General features: G+C 45.9%; 1 protein-coding gene across 2 annotated transcripts; it reads left to right on the forward strand.

Moving 5' to 3' along the window:
* Positions 1–12617: 12617 nt before the first annotated feature.
* Positions 12618–18459, forward strand: MARCKS (myristoylated alanine rich protein kinase C substrate). Of its 2 annotated transcripts, XM_080998840.1 has the most exons (3): positions 12618–12857; positions 13144–13335; positions 15225–18459. In XM_080998840.1, exons 2-3 carry the CDS (start codon positions 13237–13239, stop codon positions 15990–15992), a joined length of 867 nt encoding a protein of 288 aa, XP_080854966.1. In that variant the 5' UTR covers positions 12618–12857; positions 13144–13236; the 3' UTR covers positions 15993–18459. The 2 variants fall into 2 exon arrangements, with proteins under 2 accessions (XP_080854966.1, XP_080854965.1); XM_080998839.1 differs by having other exon boundaries at positions 12618–13335.
* The last annotated feature ends 477 nt before the right edge of the window (positions 18460–18936 follow it).

Raw genomic sequence — 18936 nt, forward strand, 5'->3', positions numbered from 1 at the left:
AATAGATTTTTCTTTTCTTGCTTTTTGACTTCCAGGTGCTATAGAAGTCTTCCACAGGACATCCCTATCATGTCTACTCAAAGGTAATTCCCACTATGTTTAATGGTAGCAAACCTGTATTAGGATTTCAACAGGGCTCCCTCTCTGAAATTTATAATCAACGTAGGGTAAACATGAACTTTGTCATCAGCCAACCCATAACAAATAGTAAGCTGCAAAGTTTATGCCGAAATCTACACAGAAGTAATGGTGAACCTTGTAAGGGGACTTGGCTTCTTCAGCAGTAGCAGTATGTCTAGCGTCTTGCACACCATCTGGTAAGAAGAGATCGCAAATTGACTGGAGGGACATGGCCATCTGCTTTTGTCAATAAAGAAGCCACATGGATTGCTTGAGGATTGATGCAAGCCATTTGCAGTCCAGTGGATAAGAAGAAGAGGAGTCTTCCTTTCAGCAGGAGGAAAAATATTCTGAGTTTGTAACTATTACATCGGGGGGAGGAGATGGGAGATTAAAAAAAAAACTATTTGGGTTTATGCTTACAGGCGGATGACAGTATTTCCTGCTACATCCAGTGTTACTTCTTCGATGTGCCACTACACATAATGTTCCACGCCCTTCTGTTGGACCATCTCCCACAGGTGATGCAAGAGCATATTGAGTCTTGCTCTAAATGGCTAGCAAGGACATCTGATGCCCAGATTTGAATGAGAAATTGAGCTTTAGAAGGATTGACACTTTGTAAGCACTGCCTTAATGAGACCACTTTCTCTGCTAATTGCTGGAAAACCTCTTCCATGGCATCAACAGGAGAACTGAAGAAATGAACATGGTAGCTCTTTTTTGTCATGGCGTCTGAGCACTAAACATTTGATCATAGTTATGCCCATACATTAAAGAGTCCTCCATGTGTCCCTTATATTGTGCATTCATGATTATTTGTGCACCCAGTGGTATCAGGGCGGTTACACACTATCCTGCTTTCAATACTGTTTGCACATGCAAAGGTTTTGGGGTGAACACCCGGCTTCATTTCCAATCAGTGCATGTCATATAACTTCCCGTTGAAAACCTAACTGTTTCCACCAAAATGTTCTGGTTTATTTTCTGTCCTGCTTTTATTGCACTACAACACAACAGAATCCCTCCAGACAGCAATAAGACAATGATATTGGGGAAACACCACAAATCAAAATGATGAGTTGATAGTCTGAGATAAATCCACCACTAATGTACTAGTCTTTCATCAATGGCATGTTGAAGAAGACCTCTAGGGGGCAGGACCAATCTAAATGGAGTAAGAGCATGTGCGATTTAACACTTTGACTGCTGCCAGGAATATCAACAGTGCTGCATCAAAAACAAACCCATACGATGTACAACGTGATGATATTTTGCTTGTTCTGGAGAAAAAGGTACAGTGGTACCTCGCAAGACGAAAAACTCGCAAGACGAAAAACTCGCAAGACGAAAGAGTTTTTCGTTTTTTGAGTTGCTTCGCAAGACGAATTTCCCTATGGGCTTGCTTCGCAAGACGAAAACGTCTTGCGAGTTTGTTTCCTTTTTCTTAAAACCGTTAATACCGTGCTTCGCAAGACGAAAAAATCGCAAGACGAAAAAACTCGCAGAATGAATTAATTTCGTCTTGCGAGGCACCACTGTATAACATGCTAAGGTAGGGTCTTCTGTTTGATACGGGCATCTGCTTGTAGCATCAGCTGGTCTAGGTTGGATCCCTGTTACACATCACTCGGTCTTGTTGATCTCTCATCTTCCTCTGAAGGATATGCAAACAATGTAGACCTTACTTAGCAAACAGCGTTGGCCTTCCCTCATAAAAGCTTGGTCAATATTAGTAAAGGGCTGGACCCAGCCTTAAACAGCTATAGTAGATAACAAAGCTTTGAATTGTGTGGCACAATGCTGGGAGAGGGAGAGAAATAGCATAACAAAAGGAGAACAACATTTGATGGATTGTCCAGAAGTCATACTCCAGAACAGGAGTGAGTAAATACAAGGTGGTCCTGTAAATTTGCTTTTCTTACCCAAATGACTGCCCTGCTGTTCAGTATTGGGGAGCAGGGGGAGCACATCTGACACAAAACAACACCTAAATTGTTTTTCACCAGAAAAGCTGAAGGATCTGTGGAAAAACAATGACACCCCACCTTTTCTTGTGCATATGCTACATTGTTTTTTGCACAAGGAAAGAATGGCTCCGGGGAAGGCTGATACATAGGGAACATCATTTGTTAATGTAACTTGTGATCACTTGTTTTTAATTGTTGCTACTTTCTTTTTCAATAGGAAGGCTTTCAGTGCATACCAAAGAATTGTCTTTTCAGTATGTTCTCAGATAACTGTTGAGGTCAGAACTTTTCAGTAACTTTTGTGAAATTATCCTAGGGACACAGTTACAAAAGCAGCATACAAGGAGTAGTAGAACCTCAGGTGGGGGACACATCATATTTTGTCCATCTTTGGTCCCCACCCTCACTCAGCTCTTACCTGTGGCTTCTAGAAGCTGTCAGCATGCAACAGCGGCCTCGCCTCAGGAAACTGCTTCAACTGGCTCGCTAAACCAGGTGAGGGCAGCCAATGAGTCTCAAACTCTCAGTGGATTAGGAAGGCAGTCCATCTGAAGAAGGAAAACATTGATCCTAAACCTCTGTTGCCTTGCAGGATATCTTCAGGAGAAGAAAAGGCTAAGGAATAAACCCAACACTGATCCAGTGAAGTCCCAAAGATGGTTGGATGGCATCTTGTATGCCTCTTTCTGGCAACTCCTGCAGCCAAGCTGGTGCCAAACATATTGCTCTGCTTTCCTTTGGATCACATCTGTGAGGTCGAGAGGGGGGTCATCATCTAGGCAGCCCAGGACTTCCATACATACTGCCCAGGCTTGTGCCTCGGGAGGTCATTTCAGTGCTGCTAATGCAGCGGTTTGTCTTCACCATTGGAGGTGGACTCCATTGTATCTCGAGACAGACAGATGCCAACAACCAACACATAGTACACAGTGGCTATAGTTGCTTTGATCCAAATATTTTTCCTTTCACTGCTTAAAAAGTGCTGTTAACTTTTTGGGTTTTTTAAAAAAGTCCACTTGCAGTGTTAAGTGAAAAAGGAATACTCTAAACTCAAGACACTTACAGAACCATCCTGGGTATGCTGATTTGGAAACATGGTGTTCAAAGTGGAGGTGGGCTTACTCCCACATAAGTATGCACAGGATTGCAACATTAATGAGAACCTTTGCAAGCATATTAGCCTGTGTGTCAGCCTGGAACTGGCTGCATTGGATCAGTGCCTGAGAGATCAGTATCAGCAAAGCTGCCGTAGGCCAGAAAGCACCTTTTGTTCTCAGGGCAAAGAATAGGCATGTTTTAGTTCCTTCACTAGAGCAAAATTTTGTATGCATAGCTCATATCCAACCTTTTTCCTTCTGGGGGTCATAGAAGTTAATTCTTAAGATTATGGAAAACCATTTTATATGAACAGTGCAATCCTATGCATGCTTACTTAGAAAAGGGGTGGGGAATTTTAGGCCTGGGAACCAAATGCAGTCCCCCAAGCCTCTCTATTAGGCCCTCAGGTAGAGGCCACGCCCATCACTAGCTCTGCTTCACACTCAGAGGGGTTTTTGCTAGGCTGGAATGTGGCCTTGAATTCCGATAATGGATAGATAAATTGTGTGTGTGTGTGTGTGTGTGTGTGTGTGTGTGTGTTGAAAAGGTTGACTTTGAAGAAGGTTCTCCTCTTCTGATTTAAGTGCCATGGTGTTCAGTGGAGCTTACGGTACTTCTAGGTTTGAGTGCAGCCTTTATAATGTGGCCCTTGAGGCCTTTCTATCAGGCCCTTCAGACTCTCTCCAGCCCAGGCTTCCTTGGTGTTCTACTTCCACTGGCTCTGCTCCACACTCTTCCTGAACTGTCCTTGAACAGTGACCTCAAACTGTGGCAATACTTTTCATCTGCCTAAGAGGATGGAAAGAGAAATATGCATTTGCGTGGAAACCTGGAATGTAGCCTCCTGCAATGCTACTCAAAGCAGTTAGCCACAGGACCATGCCAGTTTGTGAGCCATCCATCTCCGGTGACTTGACCACATTTCAGGTTGGGTGGGATGCTTCAGGGATCAAATGTGGCTCCGGTCCCTGGCACATTGGTGAGGGGGGAGTTTTCTATCCACCACATCAGATAGTTTGAGAAGCACTGGGGGTGGCTAGGATACAAAAAGCAAGGGTCACATCTATTGCTCTGCCCACTTTTACCTTCAGCTCCACTCACCCTGTTTTGTATTATTATGGTTTTATGGGGCAAAACATGTGGCTGAAGATGCTAGTGTGTCCGTCTGTTTGGTAGTGGGTAGTTAGCAGAAAACCTTTTGATCTTGGAGTGGACTTGCAGGGTCTGTACCAGGTGTTGGACCAGAGAGAGAGACTGTGGATGCTGCTTGCTTGAATAAGCTAGGAGGGCTTGGGGTCCAGAGAGCAGGTAGTATAGCTACAAACACCTTGTTAAATAAAGTAAATAAAAATAGCAGATAGCATCATCTGTAGATTACCTGGGGTGATCATGTACAGCTTTGCTCATTCTCCCAGAGGCCACACCATACATTGAAAGCACATTTATAGCACTTTAACTCTCATGGTTTCCCCCAGCGGTTCCTTGAGAAGTATAGTTTATCACCTCCAGACTATGACTCCCTCCAGCCTTAAACTAAAGTTCCCAGGATTCATGTATGGTGCGAATTGGGGTGTAGCAATAAGAACCTTATTACTGAAGATGCCGAGTCAGATGTAGAGTTTTTCGGACAATTACAAAATTCAGCTGCAGAAACTTCATTCTACAGGTGTTTTGTCCAGATTATGGCTTCTAACTCTTTCATCCTTCAGCAGGTTTCCACTAAAATTCCATCCCATCTTACCATCATTCCAAATTTTTTTTAAAAAAATTTGTCCTTTTCCTCATGTCTGGGAACAACTATGGGAAAGTTTTAGTGGAAAACCCTTCAAAGTGTAGGTTTACAAAGAAAGCTCTTCTCTGCTTCTCTTCAGCACCAGATCACAGCCTCTTTTTGCTAGACTTTTCCAAAAGAAAAAGGGGAAATATCAGGAGGAAGATTACTCAGAACTCGGTGTTACATTAAGTTTGACTCTTATCCGGGTATCAGTTTAGGTCAGGGTCAGTCTCCTTCAAGGGATAGAGGGTGAAACTGTACAAGGCAAAACCAGTACCAGCCCCATGAATCACAGACGTTTTAGAAGCACACCAGGCTACTCGTGCCAAGCTTCTGCTTCCAGCCACCAGGACAGCCAGTTATTCCAAATCTAGGCCCAAATCTGGCTCTCTTGCATTAGAGTTCCACTAAATCTTGGACTCTCCTTGTTGCTGGCTATTCAAAGTGAGTTGTTATGTGAGGGGGAGGGGGAAGAGACCAAATTTTACAGGAGGAAACTTTTGGGTTTTGTTTGTTTGTTTTTGGCCTGCTCAGTCTCCCTAGGTTGTGGTGTCTTCTGCAGCTTACCTTATAAACAAAGTTTCTTCACCAGTGCTAAATGAGTCTGCAGGTGCTCAGCGCTAATTCCTTTCCAAGCCTCATATTGAAGAGGTGGTACCAAAATGCCCTGGAACATGTTTTTCTTCGGAAGAAGCTCGACTAGCAACATAAGTAAGGAACTGCTGGTACATCTCACTAAGTATCAAGGTTTGTCGAGTGGCATTTATCCATTCTGCAAAACCTTAAGATGTGGCCCCTGAAGCTGTTTTGTTTTATTAGTTATTTACTGTTTGATCTCAGTCAGCCACTCCGTGATCAGAGCCCCCCGTCTGCCAAATAAAGATGTTGAAACTGCCTCACAGCAATGGGCTGTGAAAATGGATATTTATAGCACGTTTTACATGATATTCTCCCTTTGGAATATAAAACATAAAACTTGGCAGAATAATTCATCACGTGCATAGCACTTTGCAATGCACCAAAGTACTTTCCTATCTTTATCTCACTCTCTTTTTTGCCCACACAAAACAAGATATTAAAATTCCAGAGGATTTTGTTTTTGTTTTACCGATGGGAAAATGAGGCTGAGAGTTAGTAACCTACCTGAAGCCACCCATTGAGACTTGAACCCCAAACTCCAAGGCTCAAGTCTAACAAGATCATACCTGTCAGCTCTACCTCTTTGTCTGGCTGATCTACAAGAAGGGAAAGATGCATCTATAAATGCAATAGATCCACGCTTGATCATTGTGACTCATCAACAGGAAGATCAAGGAGATTCAACAAACGCATCTTCTAATTAGCAGGTACTCACTATATCTACAAAACAATGCGAATATAGACACATAGGTTTTGGAGATGCATGCTCAGCAACCTCTGTGTAAGATAAAACACATAATTATTCTGTCCATTTTACATCAACAATGAAGTGTTTTGCCTCCTTAAGTCCATCATCCAGTTCCTGAAATTAACACTTCAGTGGGACTGTTCTGATGTAAGCACTTTGCAGGCAGATGTGTAGAATCCTGATCAATCAGCATCATCATTATTATTATTCATGAACCGCTTCCTATAAAGCATCAATGAAGTGATTTCGCAATGCAGTAAAAACACACATAAAACAATGGCATATACAGAACTGTTTAAAAAATCACATATATAAAGAATTGCACACATGCACACACACACACACACACACACACACACACACAATACATATATAAAAACAATTTCAAGTCCAATACGGATACGGACTGTGGTAAAAATAAAAAGAAAGTCTTCATCGGGCACCAAAAAGACAGCAGAGATGTTTCCTGTCTGATTCGCAACTGGGGGAAGTCCCAAAATGTAGGTGCCACTACACCAAAGGCCCAATGATAAGATAATATTTTCAGGATGCCCTCTTCTGTTGAGTATTGTGATCAGTTGGATATATAAGAAATGGGACTCTTTCTAAGGTATCCTGGTGGTATCCCAAGCCATTGGGATTTGTTCCCTGAAACCAGGCTGGTAGGCAATTGGCAGCTACTGTAATTCAAAAGAAGTGTGATATGATGGTGACATTTTGCAAGAAAATATATACTGAAAGAACCAGCATGAGGGAAGGGTGAATGATCCAGAACACGCTTTGATTCAAAAGGACCGTGAATCAATTCCTGGCATTTCCATGTAAGGCTGAGAAAGACTCCTGTCTGAAATCCTGGAGAACTACTGCCTGTCAGTGTAGACAATACTGAGCGGGATGGATCAGTGATCTAACTTGATATAAAGCAGAATGCATTGCTTATCTATGCTAGTGTAACATAGTGACCAGAGTGTTATGGGGAACCCTGTTGGGCATCTGCCTATGCAGCAATGAAGCACATTGAGTTGTACAACCCTTTCTCCCAGCCTAACATCAGGGGCTTGTTGTGCAAGTAAATACGCACCAGACTTCTCTGAGCATCTCACAAATATGATGAATAAAGCATGCAGAAGTAAGTTCCAAAATCAATGGTACTTACTCCAACTTAATGTATTCAGGACCAGGGTGTAAATTTTCCAAATTGCATATACTCCCGCTAGGAATCATAAGTGCTCCCTGTGCATATAGCTTATATTTATATCTCAATTAATTAAGCGCTGTGAAATCCTTTGGGGAGTAAAGGGATGGTACATGGATGCCTGGTGCTTATAGCACATTTATTGGAGATTTGTAGTATGACTTTTAAACGAATGTTTAAATGCAACTTCCTCTTCCATTTGTCTTCTTCCTTTCAGTGTAAAGTTGTCTTTACTGGGTTTATGATATATCACATAATTTATAAATGTAGAAAATGCACGTACAGTGTGATCTTCTCAGGCATGAGCCCTGTTGAATTCAATGGGACTTATTCCCGAGTAAGCATACAGAGGAGTGCAGTCTTACTCTTTTATGATATTCAGCCCAACCTAGATTTATGCAGACATAAGTTCTATTCTGTTCAACGAGACTTGAATACTGCTACATTAAGATTTGTTTATTTTCATTTACACGGATACTGAGAATGGTGAGGGTGAAATAGGGAACTCCACAGTAATCCAGACACTAACTCTTGCATTTAGCTTGACTTAAGGCAGGTTAAAATGTCACCACACCTGCATGGAAGTGGACAATTGGTGCGTCACCTGCAGCTATAATAACTAAAGAGTGTAAAGACACTTGCTACATTGTTTATCTAAATTGCCGGGAGCCTTAATGCTGCAGAGTCCTTAGCTGGCTTGCCCAGTGAGCTCACAGAGAAGTGGCTAGCTGAGTGCATCACCTCACTACGGGCACAAACTGATTCAGGCCAAGTGGTTCAACCCAGGGCTGTTTGTAGCATTGGGCCAAATAGTTCGGAAGAGGCACTGAGACAAACTCATTGATCAGCCAGGAAAGAAGTGAAACTGCTAGCCAGTCTCACGTGCAGCAGTATGAATATTTAGGCCAATGCTTAAGTCACACCTGCCTGTATTAGGAACATTTCCCAAATTATCTTTCAAAATGACTAAAACCACACCACCTGGAAAACATCTGAATCCACCCATGTTGGGGAAAACAGGACGGCCTCAACATGACAGGCAGGGCTGCAAGCACAGCAGTCTCCTCATCTGCTGATCTATATATACAAAGACATTCTGAACTTCTTGAAATTCTACTCTTGCAGCTTTGAAAGGCACCAAGTCCCACCAGAAAGGAAAAATACTGATCCTTCTCTGGTGTCTTGAAAGGAAACTATTTATCTCCAGATTTAGGCACCTCTACCACACTTTCTCTAAGGAGAGTAAGTTTGCATGTGATTTTTGTCCACCCTTTTCCTGTTTCACCCTGTTTTTTTCTTCTTCACCTTTTCCCTTTCCTGTATCAACTTCTGGACTCCAAAGTGTTTGTCGCTGGGGTTGCCCAACTGCTCCTATGAGAACCAAGGCCTCCTGTGTCACCTGAAAGCCTAACAAATGCATTATGTCAGGGATATGGAACCTGGGGCCCTCCCATGTGCTGCTGAACTCCATCATCCTTTGGCCATGCTGGCTGAGGTTCCCATTCCAGGTATGTTTTCATAGACTTGAGTTCCTTTCATCATGTGCATAACATAGTCTGCCAGAGCTTATGTCACAGTAAATGTGTGAAAGGTTTTCAGGTACCACAAGACTCTTTGTCATTGTTGGTTTTGCTGCAGTAGACTAACAAGCCGAGAACCATTGCAGCATAATGGTTACAATGTAGGGGGGCCAACCTGAATAAAATTTGGGGAGGGGAAGTAAGCCCCACCCTGCATAATTGATCATAACTGAACCAGACAGAGGGCCTTCTCGGTAGTGGCGCCCGCCCTGTGGAACACCCTCCCTTCAGATGTGAAGGAAATAAATAACTATCTGACTTTTAGAAGACATCTGAAGGCAGCCCTGTTTGGGGAAGTTTTAAATGTTTGAAGTTTCATTCTGTTTTTAGTGTTCTGTTGGGAGCTGCCCTCGGTGGCTGGGGAAACCCAGCCAGATGGGCAGGGTACAAATAATAAAATTATTATGATTATCACAAGATGCAGTACATGCACATCATTTGAATGGCAATGCCTATGAACTGGGGGTGAGGGGTAGGTAGCCCCTTCAAATATTTCGGGGGGGGGGGGCTAAAAGGACCTCAGCCCCTAGGAGTTGGCTCCTTTGTTACAGTGCCAGACTAGGACCTGGGAGACCAAGGTTCAAATCCCTAAAGGTAACGCGACCCCTGACCATTAGGTCCAGTCGTGGCCGACTCTGGGGTTGCGGCACTCATCTCGCTTTATTGGCCGAGGGAGCTGGCATACAGCTTCCGGTCCTGTGGCCAGCATGACTAAGCCGCTTCTGGCAAACCAGAGCAGCGCACGGAAACACCATTTACCTTCCCACCGGAGTGGTACCTATTTATCTACTTGCACTTTGACGTGCTTTCAAACTGCTACCCTACTTGGCCATAAAAATTCACTGGGTGACTTTGGACCAGTCACAGCCTCCCAGCCTAACCTACTTTGGAGAAAGAAAAGGTAGGGAATAAATGCAACAAATAAATAATCAACAAACATGGCTCCCCCTTTGGAAATGGTTCCAAGAAGTTGTTCAGAGAAAGGAAATGAGTCCCCTCCCCGCTCTCAGAGCTCCTTTGCTCTCTTGGGGTTTCTTCCAGCTGGTTCCTTTGCGAGTCTCCTCCCAACTCCAGCAACCCATCTTCCTCTCCCCCCAACCCCCCGCCCCTCTCGAGGGTCCATCTGCTTGGTGCTGCCGCGCCTCGCCCTCGCTCCTCGCTCCCTCCCTCTCACGCGAGCCCCTCCCTTCCCTTTCGAATCTTCCCCGGCCGTCGCCTAGGCAACCAGCCGATACCGCGTAAATAGGCACCCTGCAAAAGCAATGCAGCCGGGGTAACAAAGGAGCAATAAAGGAGCCGAGCCTTCTCAAATGAGGCTGGCCGAGAGAAAAGAAAGGAGTCCCCAGACTAGCTGTTTGCCCTCCCTTTGATGCAGATGTTTGTAAGAGATGCCTGTGGCCGCCGCCGCCGCTGCCTCCTTCCTCTTCCTCCTAAGACAGGATTCTCAACAGCGATTTAAACCGACAGCTCCCAAATAATGGAGATGGAAGGGAATATGGTGGTGTTCCAGTGAAGAAAAATCAACAGGCTCCAAAACTGCACCTGGATGCTAATGGATTTATCCAGATGACGTTTCGGTTGGGGACTGCCACATGTGCACACACACACACACACGGTCGGTTTGCATCAACTAGTGCTCTCGGCTGCCTGCCCGATTTCCCCAAAGGGCGATAAGCCCTGTTTGTTGGCACGATGCACATCTACAAAAAAAGGGGGGGCTCTAGGGGAATATAACTTGGAGAGTGAATATGCATCGAGCTGAAGCAGCGTGTCTAAAACCGTCGTCGTCGTCGTCGTCGTCCCCCATCCCCTTTCCAAAAGAGCGAGAAATAATGATTAAAACAAAGAAATCGCGGTTGGCACTAATGGATTTCCACCACGCGATCCATTTTTCCCGTCCTCCGGGCTGGAGAAAGGAATTGCATTTGAAGGAATACCGCGGGGGAGGCGAGGGAATAAGGAAGGAAGCGGGGAGGGCGGGGGGAGAGAGAGGAGGAAAGCTTGATGTAAAAACCAAATGCCTCGTGGTGTATTTTGCCCACAAGAAACTAAATATTCTTTGACTGAGTGCCATCTTGCTAAAAATACTAGAGTGTTGGCAAGGGAAGGGGGGGTATTACTGAACGGCAGTGAGTGCACAAATCTGGAGCCATCACACAATGAAGTCCGTAGGGAGGGAGAAAGGTGGGCTGTGGAGCTGCTGCTTTGCAAACCCCCTTTTAGAAACCATCACCCCCCCCAACCTCAACCCACCGGCATTTTGGTATCCCGAATGATGTGATTGCTTTCGAAGCAGCGAGAGGAGAGATCGCTCGGCGTTTGCTATCACTCCACTGTAGCCATTTAAACTGAACGGGCGGAAAGGGGGGGCGAGAGAGAAAGCCCACCATGAAGCTATGCTAGGGTTGTACTCCTAACAATGCAAAGCTAGGTGTGCCCATAGCTCACGGATTTCGATGGGTGGGGGGAGGGAAGGAGGCGAAGTATAGGATCAGGCTGCGCGGTGCTTAAGGTGGGAAGCCCCCTCCCCTGCCTCTGTCGAAATCCAGACCATTCGCGTTTGCACACAAGCCATCATGGCTCCGACGTGCACCACATGGAAACGAATCAAGACTCCCGTTCCATTTGACTAGGAGCGTTTTCCAAGTACACGTGGACGCTTCTCTCGCTCGCTCTTTTTGGAAAACACACAAGCAGCTCTTCTTGATGGCATTGGCTTCATTTCATCATCATCATTTTTTAAAAGGGGATTTGCAGTCTAAGCTTTTTTTTAAAAAAAAATTTTTAGATACAAATCAAAGTTAATCAGGCAGGGAGATTTAATTAGACCCGTAGGCTCCTCGCAAAATATTTTATTTCAAACCAATATTGATGGGGGGAAGGGCACTCTCCCTTTCCCTAGCCATGGCAGCAGCGGCGACGGCAGCTGGTGGAAGCATTTTTCACATCTGGCCTACAGACCTAATAACGTTCAACTCGTGATCTCGTTTGGCGAAACTTGATCTACGTGGTTTAAATACCTTCCAAATTGGGACGATTGAACAATTGCAACCAATTAAGGGGGGGGGGAGCGAAACCTCGAGCCTCCATATCTGTTGAGTCCTCCACCCCCACCCACCTCTTCGAGCTGAAAAGGGGGAGGAGGAAGAGGCATGGAAAGGGGGGGGGAGAGGCAGCGGGGGCGAGAAGATGAAATCACAAACACACACACAAGTCAAATCATTGTCTCTAACTTAACACGGGGCTTGGGGGGAGGAGAAGGAAGACACAGAGAGACAGACACCAAACAGAGGCTCCCACCACTGCAAGAAGAGGGATACCTTCTCTCCCTCCCCCCCCCCCCGCTTTTTATGAGGAGTGTTCGTCCGCCAGCGAAAGGAAAGGGAAATAAACTCTGTCTCCCACCGTGCAGCGTTCGATTTCCCCCCCCCGCACTCCCCCGTTTTTTAAAGAGAAATCGGGGTGCACGCTCTAATCTCATTAATTTATTTATATTCTTCGGAGTATTAATTATCAGTCCAAGGCCGATTTCAAATTATTTGCAATCGCAGCTCCATTGTTCGCTCCAATTGGAGGCCCCGCCCCCTCTTTTGTCTGGCGGCGCCGTGATTGGTCGGCGGCGGGCGGGGGCTGCCGTCAGCGCTCGGGAAGCCCATTCATCTGTGCACTTGGGCGTTGGACTCCGCATCTTATTAGCGACCAGGGAGATTTCTCCATTTTCCCCTTGTCTACAGTACGGCTACAAATCTGGGATTTTTTATTACTTCTTTTTTTGTACTAACCTTGGGCTTCTAATATTTTTGCTCGACTTTTTTCCTCCTTCCTTTTTCCCCCCCTTTTGCTTCTGCGCTGCTGCTTTTTTGACCTCTCCAGCTTTTAATTTTTTTTTTAAATAAAAAAAATCCGGGAGTGTACATATTTTAAAATAATCGGTTGTCTTCTCTCTTTTTTTCCCACCCCCACCCCCATCACCTCCTCCTCCTCCCCCTCTGGTGTGTGTTTGTGTTGCTGCTCTTCAGGCTGCTGGTCTCCCAGCATTTATACGAACCCACCGCTCTTTGTTTCCCCCCTTCTTTTGGATCTGTTGAGTTTCTTTGTTGAATAAAACCAGCATGGGTGCTCAGTTCTCCAAGAACGCTGCAAAAGGCGAAGCCGCTGCCGAGAAGCCCGGGGAAGCGGTGCCTGCGTCGCCTTCGAAGGCGAATGGACAGGTAAGCGGGGTGCAAATGGGGAGAAGCGAGGAATGATGATAATGGAATAATGTCTCTCTCTTTGAAGAAAATAAATGGTGTGCACGGTGTTTCGTTCGGCTCCCACTTTCTTGCTTGGTGGGGATGCATGGCTTTTTTTTTTTTAAAATCTGACTACAGCCCTTTAAAAGAATGGTAATGAAAAGGAGTGGCTTTTCGCACTGCTGTGGACCCAGTGTTTTAGGCGTAGTAGTGTGGTGGAGGCAGAAATTTGCTAGATGCTTGTGTACAGTGAGATGTGTTTTCCCTTTGGCGTGGTGCGCAATTTACTGCTTATAAACTGGCGGCATCTTTGAAGACCTTTTTTGCTGTATTCGTGCTCTTGGTTGGAACTGATCGTGTGCTCCTCTCGATGGCTTCCTATCCTGTAGCAGCCCCTATTCTGTTCTCTTTCTCTCTCCCCCCCCCCCCATTTCTCCTCTTTGGCGCGTGAGGAGAGTGTAGTGGAGCTTGGCAGTGATAAGGCAAGAGCAAGCGACAGCGGTGCTTGGTGGGTGGGGGGCGCTGGAGAGTTGTCCGTGTGTATTGGGGAAGGGGCTGAGAGACCGTCTTCTCCATCTTGCTTGCTGGATCCTTCTTCGCTCTGTCGGTTGCCTGCATACAAGCTTGCGGCACACGCTGAATGTGGTTGATCGTAGACGGCACTACGAGACCCCCCCCCCCCAGCCCCGTGTGCATATTATTGTCGTAACCAAGGCTACTCTCCCGGCATTGGTGGGAGATTAGGGCGAGATTTTCGGAGAGGCGCTGCTGTGCGCGCGCTTTGGTGAGCTGTTGCTAAGGGATGCGCGAGCGTGCCGACGGCACCGGGCTGAACGTGGGGCAGCCCGGGCGGCTTGCGCGCCTGCAACCGAGTGCATGTTGCATGTGGCGGCGCTTCGCTCTCGGCCGGGCGCGCCACGCTGTGGAGGGCGCCGGGCTGCACCACGCCTCTTAGTGGCAGCTGCTGTCTCGTCGCCTCGCCGCTCCACGGAGGAGCTGGAGGCGCGCTTTGCATAGAAATCAAAAGGCAACCGGTGCGCTGGGGAGCGGAGGCGCCGCTCCTTCCACTATGGTGGGCGGGAGGTGGGGATTGGTCTCTCCGTTTGGCACCAGGAAGGAGGTGGTGGTGGTAGAAGGAAGGGGCTGGGAGAAGCTGCGGCTGCGGACGGAGCTTTTGTTCGCCCAGCAGAGGCGATCCTGGCCAAGGCGACGCTTCCTCCTGCTTCGCCAGCGCTTCTCTCCGAAGTCTCCTCCCTCGGCGCTTCGCTCCTCCTTCGGGTGGATTTGGCAAAATGGAGCCGCAGTGCCCTCTGCCGGCGGAGACTCCTCGCTGCCTTGGCCTCGTTCGATTCTCGCAGGGTGTGTTGAGAAAAGGTGGTGGTGGTGATGCTCGCGCGCGGGGCGGGGGGGAGTGTTGATTAAATCGCAGAAGGGAAGCAGCAGCGTGGACGGCGGCCACGCGGCGCGTTTCCAAACGACGCTAACTGGACGCCGCGCCCAAATATCTGGGTGGGGGGAGCCCTGAAGGGACGAGCCGGAGTGAAAAGGGCGCGGGGAGGAGGGGCTTGCGTCTGAATGGCGTCGCCTCCCCTCCCCAGAGCCCGGCCATTGCGTCACGCGCGCTCCTCGGGAAAAGCAGCGGGAAAGTCGCTGGCAACGTGCTGCCATGGCTGGCCCAGGGAGTTAGGTCACATAAACTGATTTGTGTAGTGCTGGGTTCCTTTGACTATGTTCCTATCCCTTTGACTGAAAGTGCCTCAATGGCACAAACAGGGTATATAGTCCTGTGTCCACCTGCGCTTGACGTGAGAGAGATCTTCCTCTCGCTCCCCCTTCTCCTCGAATAACGCTGAGTTCATCTCTTCCAGGAGAACGGCCACGTGAAGGTGAATGGCGATGCTTCGCCAGCTGCCGCCGAGGCGGGCAAGGAGGAGGTCCAGGCGAACGGCAGCGCTCCGGCCGAGGAGTCTGTGAAGGAGGAGCAGAGCCCTTCGGAGGCTGCCTCGGAGAAGGAGGCGGCTGAGGCCGAGAGCACGGAGCCGGCCTCTCCCGTCGAAGGGGAGTCCTCCTCCAAGGCCGAGGAGGCAGCCACCCCTTCGTCCAGCAACGAGACCCCTAAAAAAAAAAAGAAGCGCTTTTCCTTCAAAAAGTCCTTTAAGCTAAGCGGCTTCTCCTTTAAAAAGAACAAAAAGGAGTCTGGGGAAGGAGCCGAGAACGAAGGGGCGGGCGCTGCGGGAGAAGGGGGCAAAGACGAAGGGGCGGCCGCCACCCCGGAGCCCGCCAGCAACGAGGAGGAGAGCAAAGCGGCCGCCCAGGAGGCGTCTCCTTCCGCTGCCACCGCCGCCACCGGCAGCACAGAGGAGGCCAAGGAGGAGGCCGGGGGCTCTCAGGAGGCCAAATCGGAAGAGACTGCGCCCGAGAAGCCTGTTGGGGAGGAGGCCAAGCCTGCCGAAGAGCAGAAGCCCGAGGAGAAGCAGGAAGAGGCGCCCGCTGCCCCGAGCGCTGCCCCCGAAGCCAGCTCAACTGAGCAAGAGGCGCCCAAAGCAGAGGAGCCGGCGGCAGCGGCGGCAGCTCCTACACAGGAAGCCCCGTCCGAGTCTAGTCCAGAAGCTCCACCAGCTGAGTCGGCAGAGTAAAAAAGAGAGAGAGAGAGGAAAATTTGGCAATTTTGAGATGATTGAACTTTTCTTCCCCCCCGTTTGTTTGTTTGGAGTGGTGCCAGGTACTGGTTCTGGAGAACTTGTCTACAACCAGGGATTGATTTAAAAGATGTCTTTCTCTTTTTTGTCTCTACCCACAGATCCCATCTCAGATCATTCTGTTACCACCATTCCAACCGGCAGAGGAGAGACTAAACGCCTCCCTCCGCCTCGTTCCTCCTCCTCCTCTTTTTTTTTTTTTTTTTTTTTTGCATCAGTATTAATGTTTTTTGCATACTTTGCATCTTTTACTCAAAATGTAAACTTTTTTTTTCTCTGTCAATCTATGGACATGCCCATATATGAAGGAAATGGATGGGTCAATAAAGGGATAGCAAATGAAGTGATAAGGGGTCACAGTGGGGAATTAGTGGTGCAGATAATTTGCCAAGAAAATGTGCCACAAGAAATAAGGGGTTAGTCTTTTTTAAAAAAGAAAGTTATTACAATGTATTTTGTGAGGCAGATGTTCTATAAGTTTACAACACTACAAGTCTTGACTAAGAAGGAAGAAGAAAAATTCCAATACTCAGATTTTAAAAAAAAGATCATAGTCTTAGGAAATTCATTTAAACCATAGGAACTTTCACTTATCTCATGTTAGCTGTACCAGTCAGTGATTAAGTAGAAATACAAGTTGTATAGGCTTTATTGTTTATTGCTGGTTTATGACCTTAATAAAGTGTAATTATGTATTACCAGCAGGGTGTTTTTAACTGTGACTATTGTATAAAAACAAATCTTGATATCCAGAAGCACATTAAGTTTGCAACTTTTTCCACCCTGCCCATTTTATTTTTATTTTTTTGTAAAATTGCAGTAATCTTGGACCTAAAAAGAAAAAAACCACACACAATTTTAAACTCAACCAAGCTGTGATAAGTGGAATGGTTACTGTTTATACTGTGGTATGTTTTTGATGACAGCAGACGATGCTTTCTTTTTCCAGTTGTCTTTCAGAATAAAGAATAAAAACCAGTTTCAGATGCAATGGTTTTTGTGTAGCATCTTGTCTATCATGTTTTTGTAAATACTGGAGAAGCTTTGACCAATTTGACTTAGAGATGGAATGTAACTTTGCTTACAAAATTGCTATTAAATTCCTGCTTAAGGTGTTCTAATTTTCTGTGAGCACACTAAAAGCGAAAAATAAATGTGAATAAAATGTAGAATTGGCTGTGTTTCTTTTTCTGGATACTCTTGATAGCTTAGTAGATAGCCTGTATTGTCTAAATTTGTATAAAAGAAGGCACTTGTTTGCCACTTAACATTATTCTTTATTTCTAAATTACGGATTGTGTGGTCTTCTGGCCCTACTTAAAAGCTGTATCTGTAGAGGGAAGAGCATTCAGGCCTTCTAAATAGAGATGTGCATTGGATTTTGAATGAATAACCTGTGCTACTTTGGACATATGATTGGCTAATATGTCAGATCTGGGGGGAGGGGGGACAAGATAAATGTGTTCACAACAAGCTTGCACAAGTTGACTTTAGCTATAATGGATATGTGTGTAGTCAGAGCCTTGAGGACCACTTTATGGTACATTAGATTATTATCTCTTAGCTTGAGTTGACTTGACACTTTGGCTGTGGTTGTTTGGGATATCTTGGGCTTAGCCTGAGTTTTCAAACAGGGATGCCTGAATTCAGGTGTAAGACAGCAAAGGTCCAATCTTACATGCGACTTCTTAACCATTTCAGCATCTACTTCAGTGCCTAACTTTAAGCTTGCCAGCCTTGGAAGTTTGGCCTAAAGTAAAAAAGAAAAGAAAAAAGTTTTTGTTCTACCAAATTGTTGAGCAATACTTTTTGTATGTTACTCCCAGCTTAATAGGTGAGCTAGCAAACAAACAAACAAAAAAGATTGCTATATTTGTCTACAAAAGGGTCACTTGGTGCTTGCCTTTTAACTGTTTAGACTTTTGGGCTAATTTCCACCAAAATTGCTCAGGGCAAAATATGCCTTAATAAAACAGTAGGCTTTTGTAAAAAACAAAAAAAAACCACAAAAAACAAATACAGAGTAGTAATGGTGTTGGAGGGTGGAAATTGATTCAAGGAAGTGTTGCTCCTAGGTTTATAGGTGAAATTTAGTGTTACACTTAACTTGCTTCCATCTATGTTTTCAGCAGTAACTTGCTTTGGAAGCAATTACACTCACTTTATATGAGAGTGGCACATTAGCACCTTGTTCCCTAAAGAACAAAGCCTGAGCTGAATGAAGTTCAATGGATTCCATACTGAATACATACTCTTATTCAGCTGTCCACATCTTTTTTTATTTTTTATTTTTGGCTTGTATATATACTCTGGTCACCCTGGTATTATTTCTCTGTAGTGTTAGAAATGTATTGACTATTATGCTTTAAATGGCCATGGGATGAAATAAATGGATGTAAAATGAGATCTTCCATACCGGTGTCGTTCTTGGACTGCATCTGTTGGGAACACAACATTCATACCTCTTGATAAAACATTGACAACAGCATGGCTGCACGCCTCTCTTCTGTTGCTCTTGGTGCGTCATAAATGTGCGTTCTTAAGTCAGTAAAATTAAGCTGGGCTTGATTTATTTATTTATTTATTACATATTCTGCACTCAAATGGAATTCTCTCCATTTCCAAAAACTAGTTGGGACACAGTTTTATATATATTGAGGCCCACTGCTTTCAATAGGACAGAGCCAGCTGGAATGCTTCAAACTGGGAAACGCATGTATTGTAAGGTACACTTACCTCAGAACTTTGTGTGGCAGCAGTTCTCTGTAGGGCGATACCTTTGATTTGCCTCTGTATCAGGTCTTCCCAAACCTGGTATTCGCTAGATGCTTTGGACTAACAGGTGTTCTAAACCAAAGAATATGGAGGGCACCAGGTTGGG

Source organism: Podarcis pityusensis (assembly GCF_964106645.2).
Source record: "Podarcis pityusensis genome assembly, chromosome: 3".
NCBI lineage: Eukaryota > Metazoa > Chordata > Lepidosauria > Squamata > Lacertidae > Podarcis > Podarcis pityusensis.

Excerpts from the sequence above, each read along its gene's own strand:
- MARCKS (XM_080998839.1), top strand. The coding sequence starts at position 13,237 with ATGGGTGCTCAGTTCTCCAAGAACGCTGCAAAAGGCGAAGCCGCTGCC. Across the intron at positions 13,336-15,224 it reads CTTCGAAGGCGAATGGACAG|GAGAACGGCCACGTGAAGGT; the intron begins GTAAGCGGGGTG and ends CATCTCTTCCAG.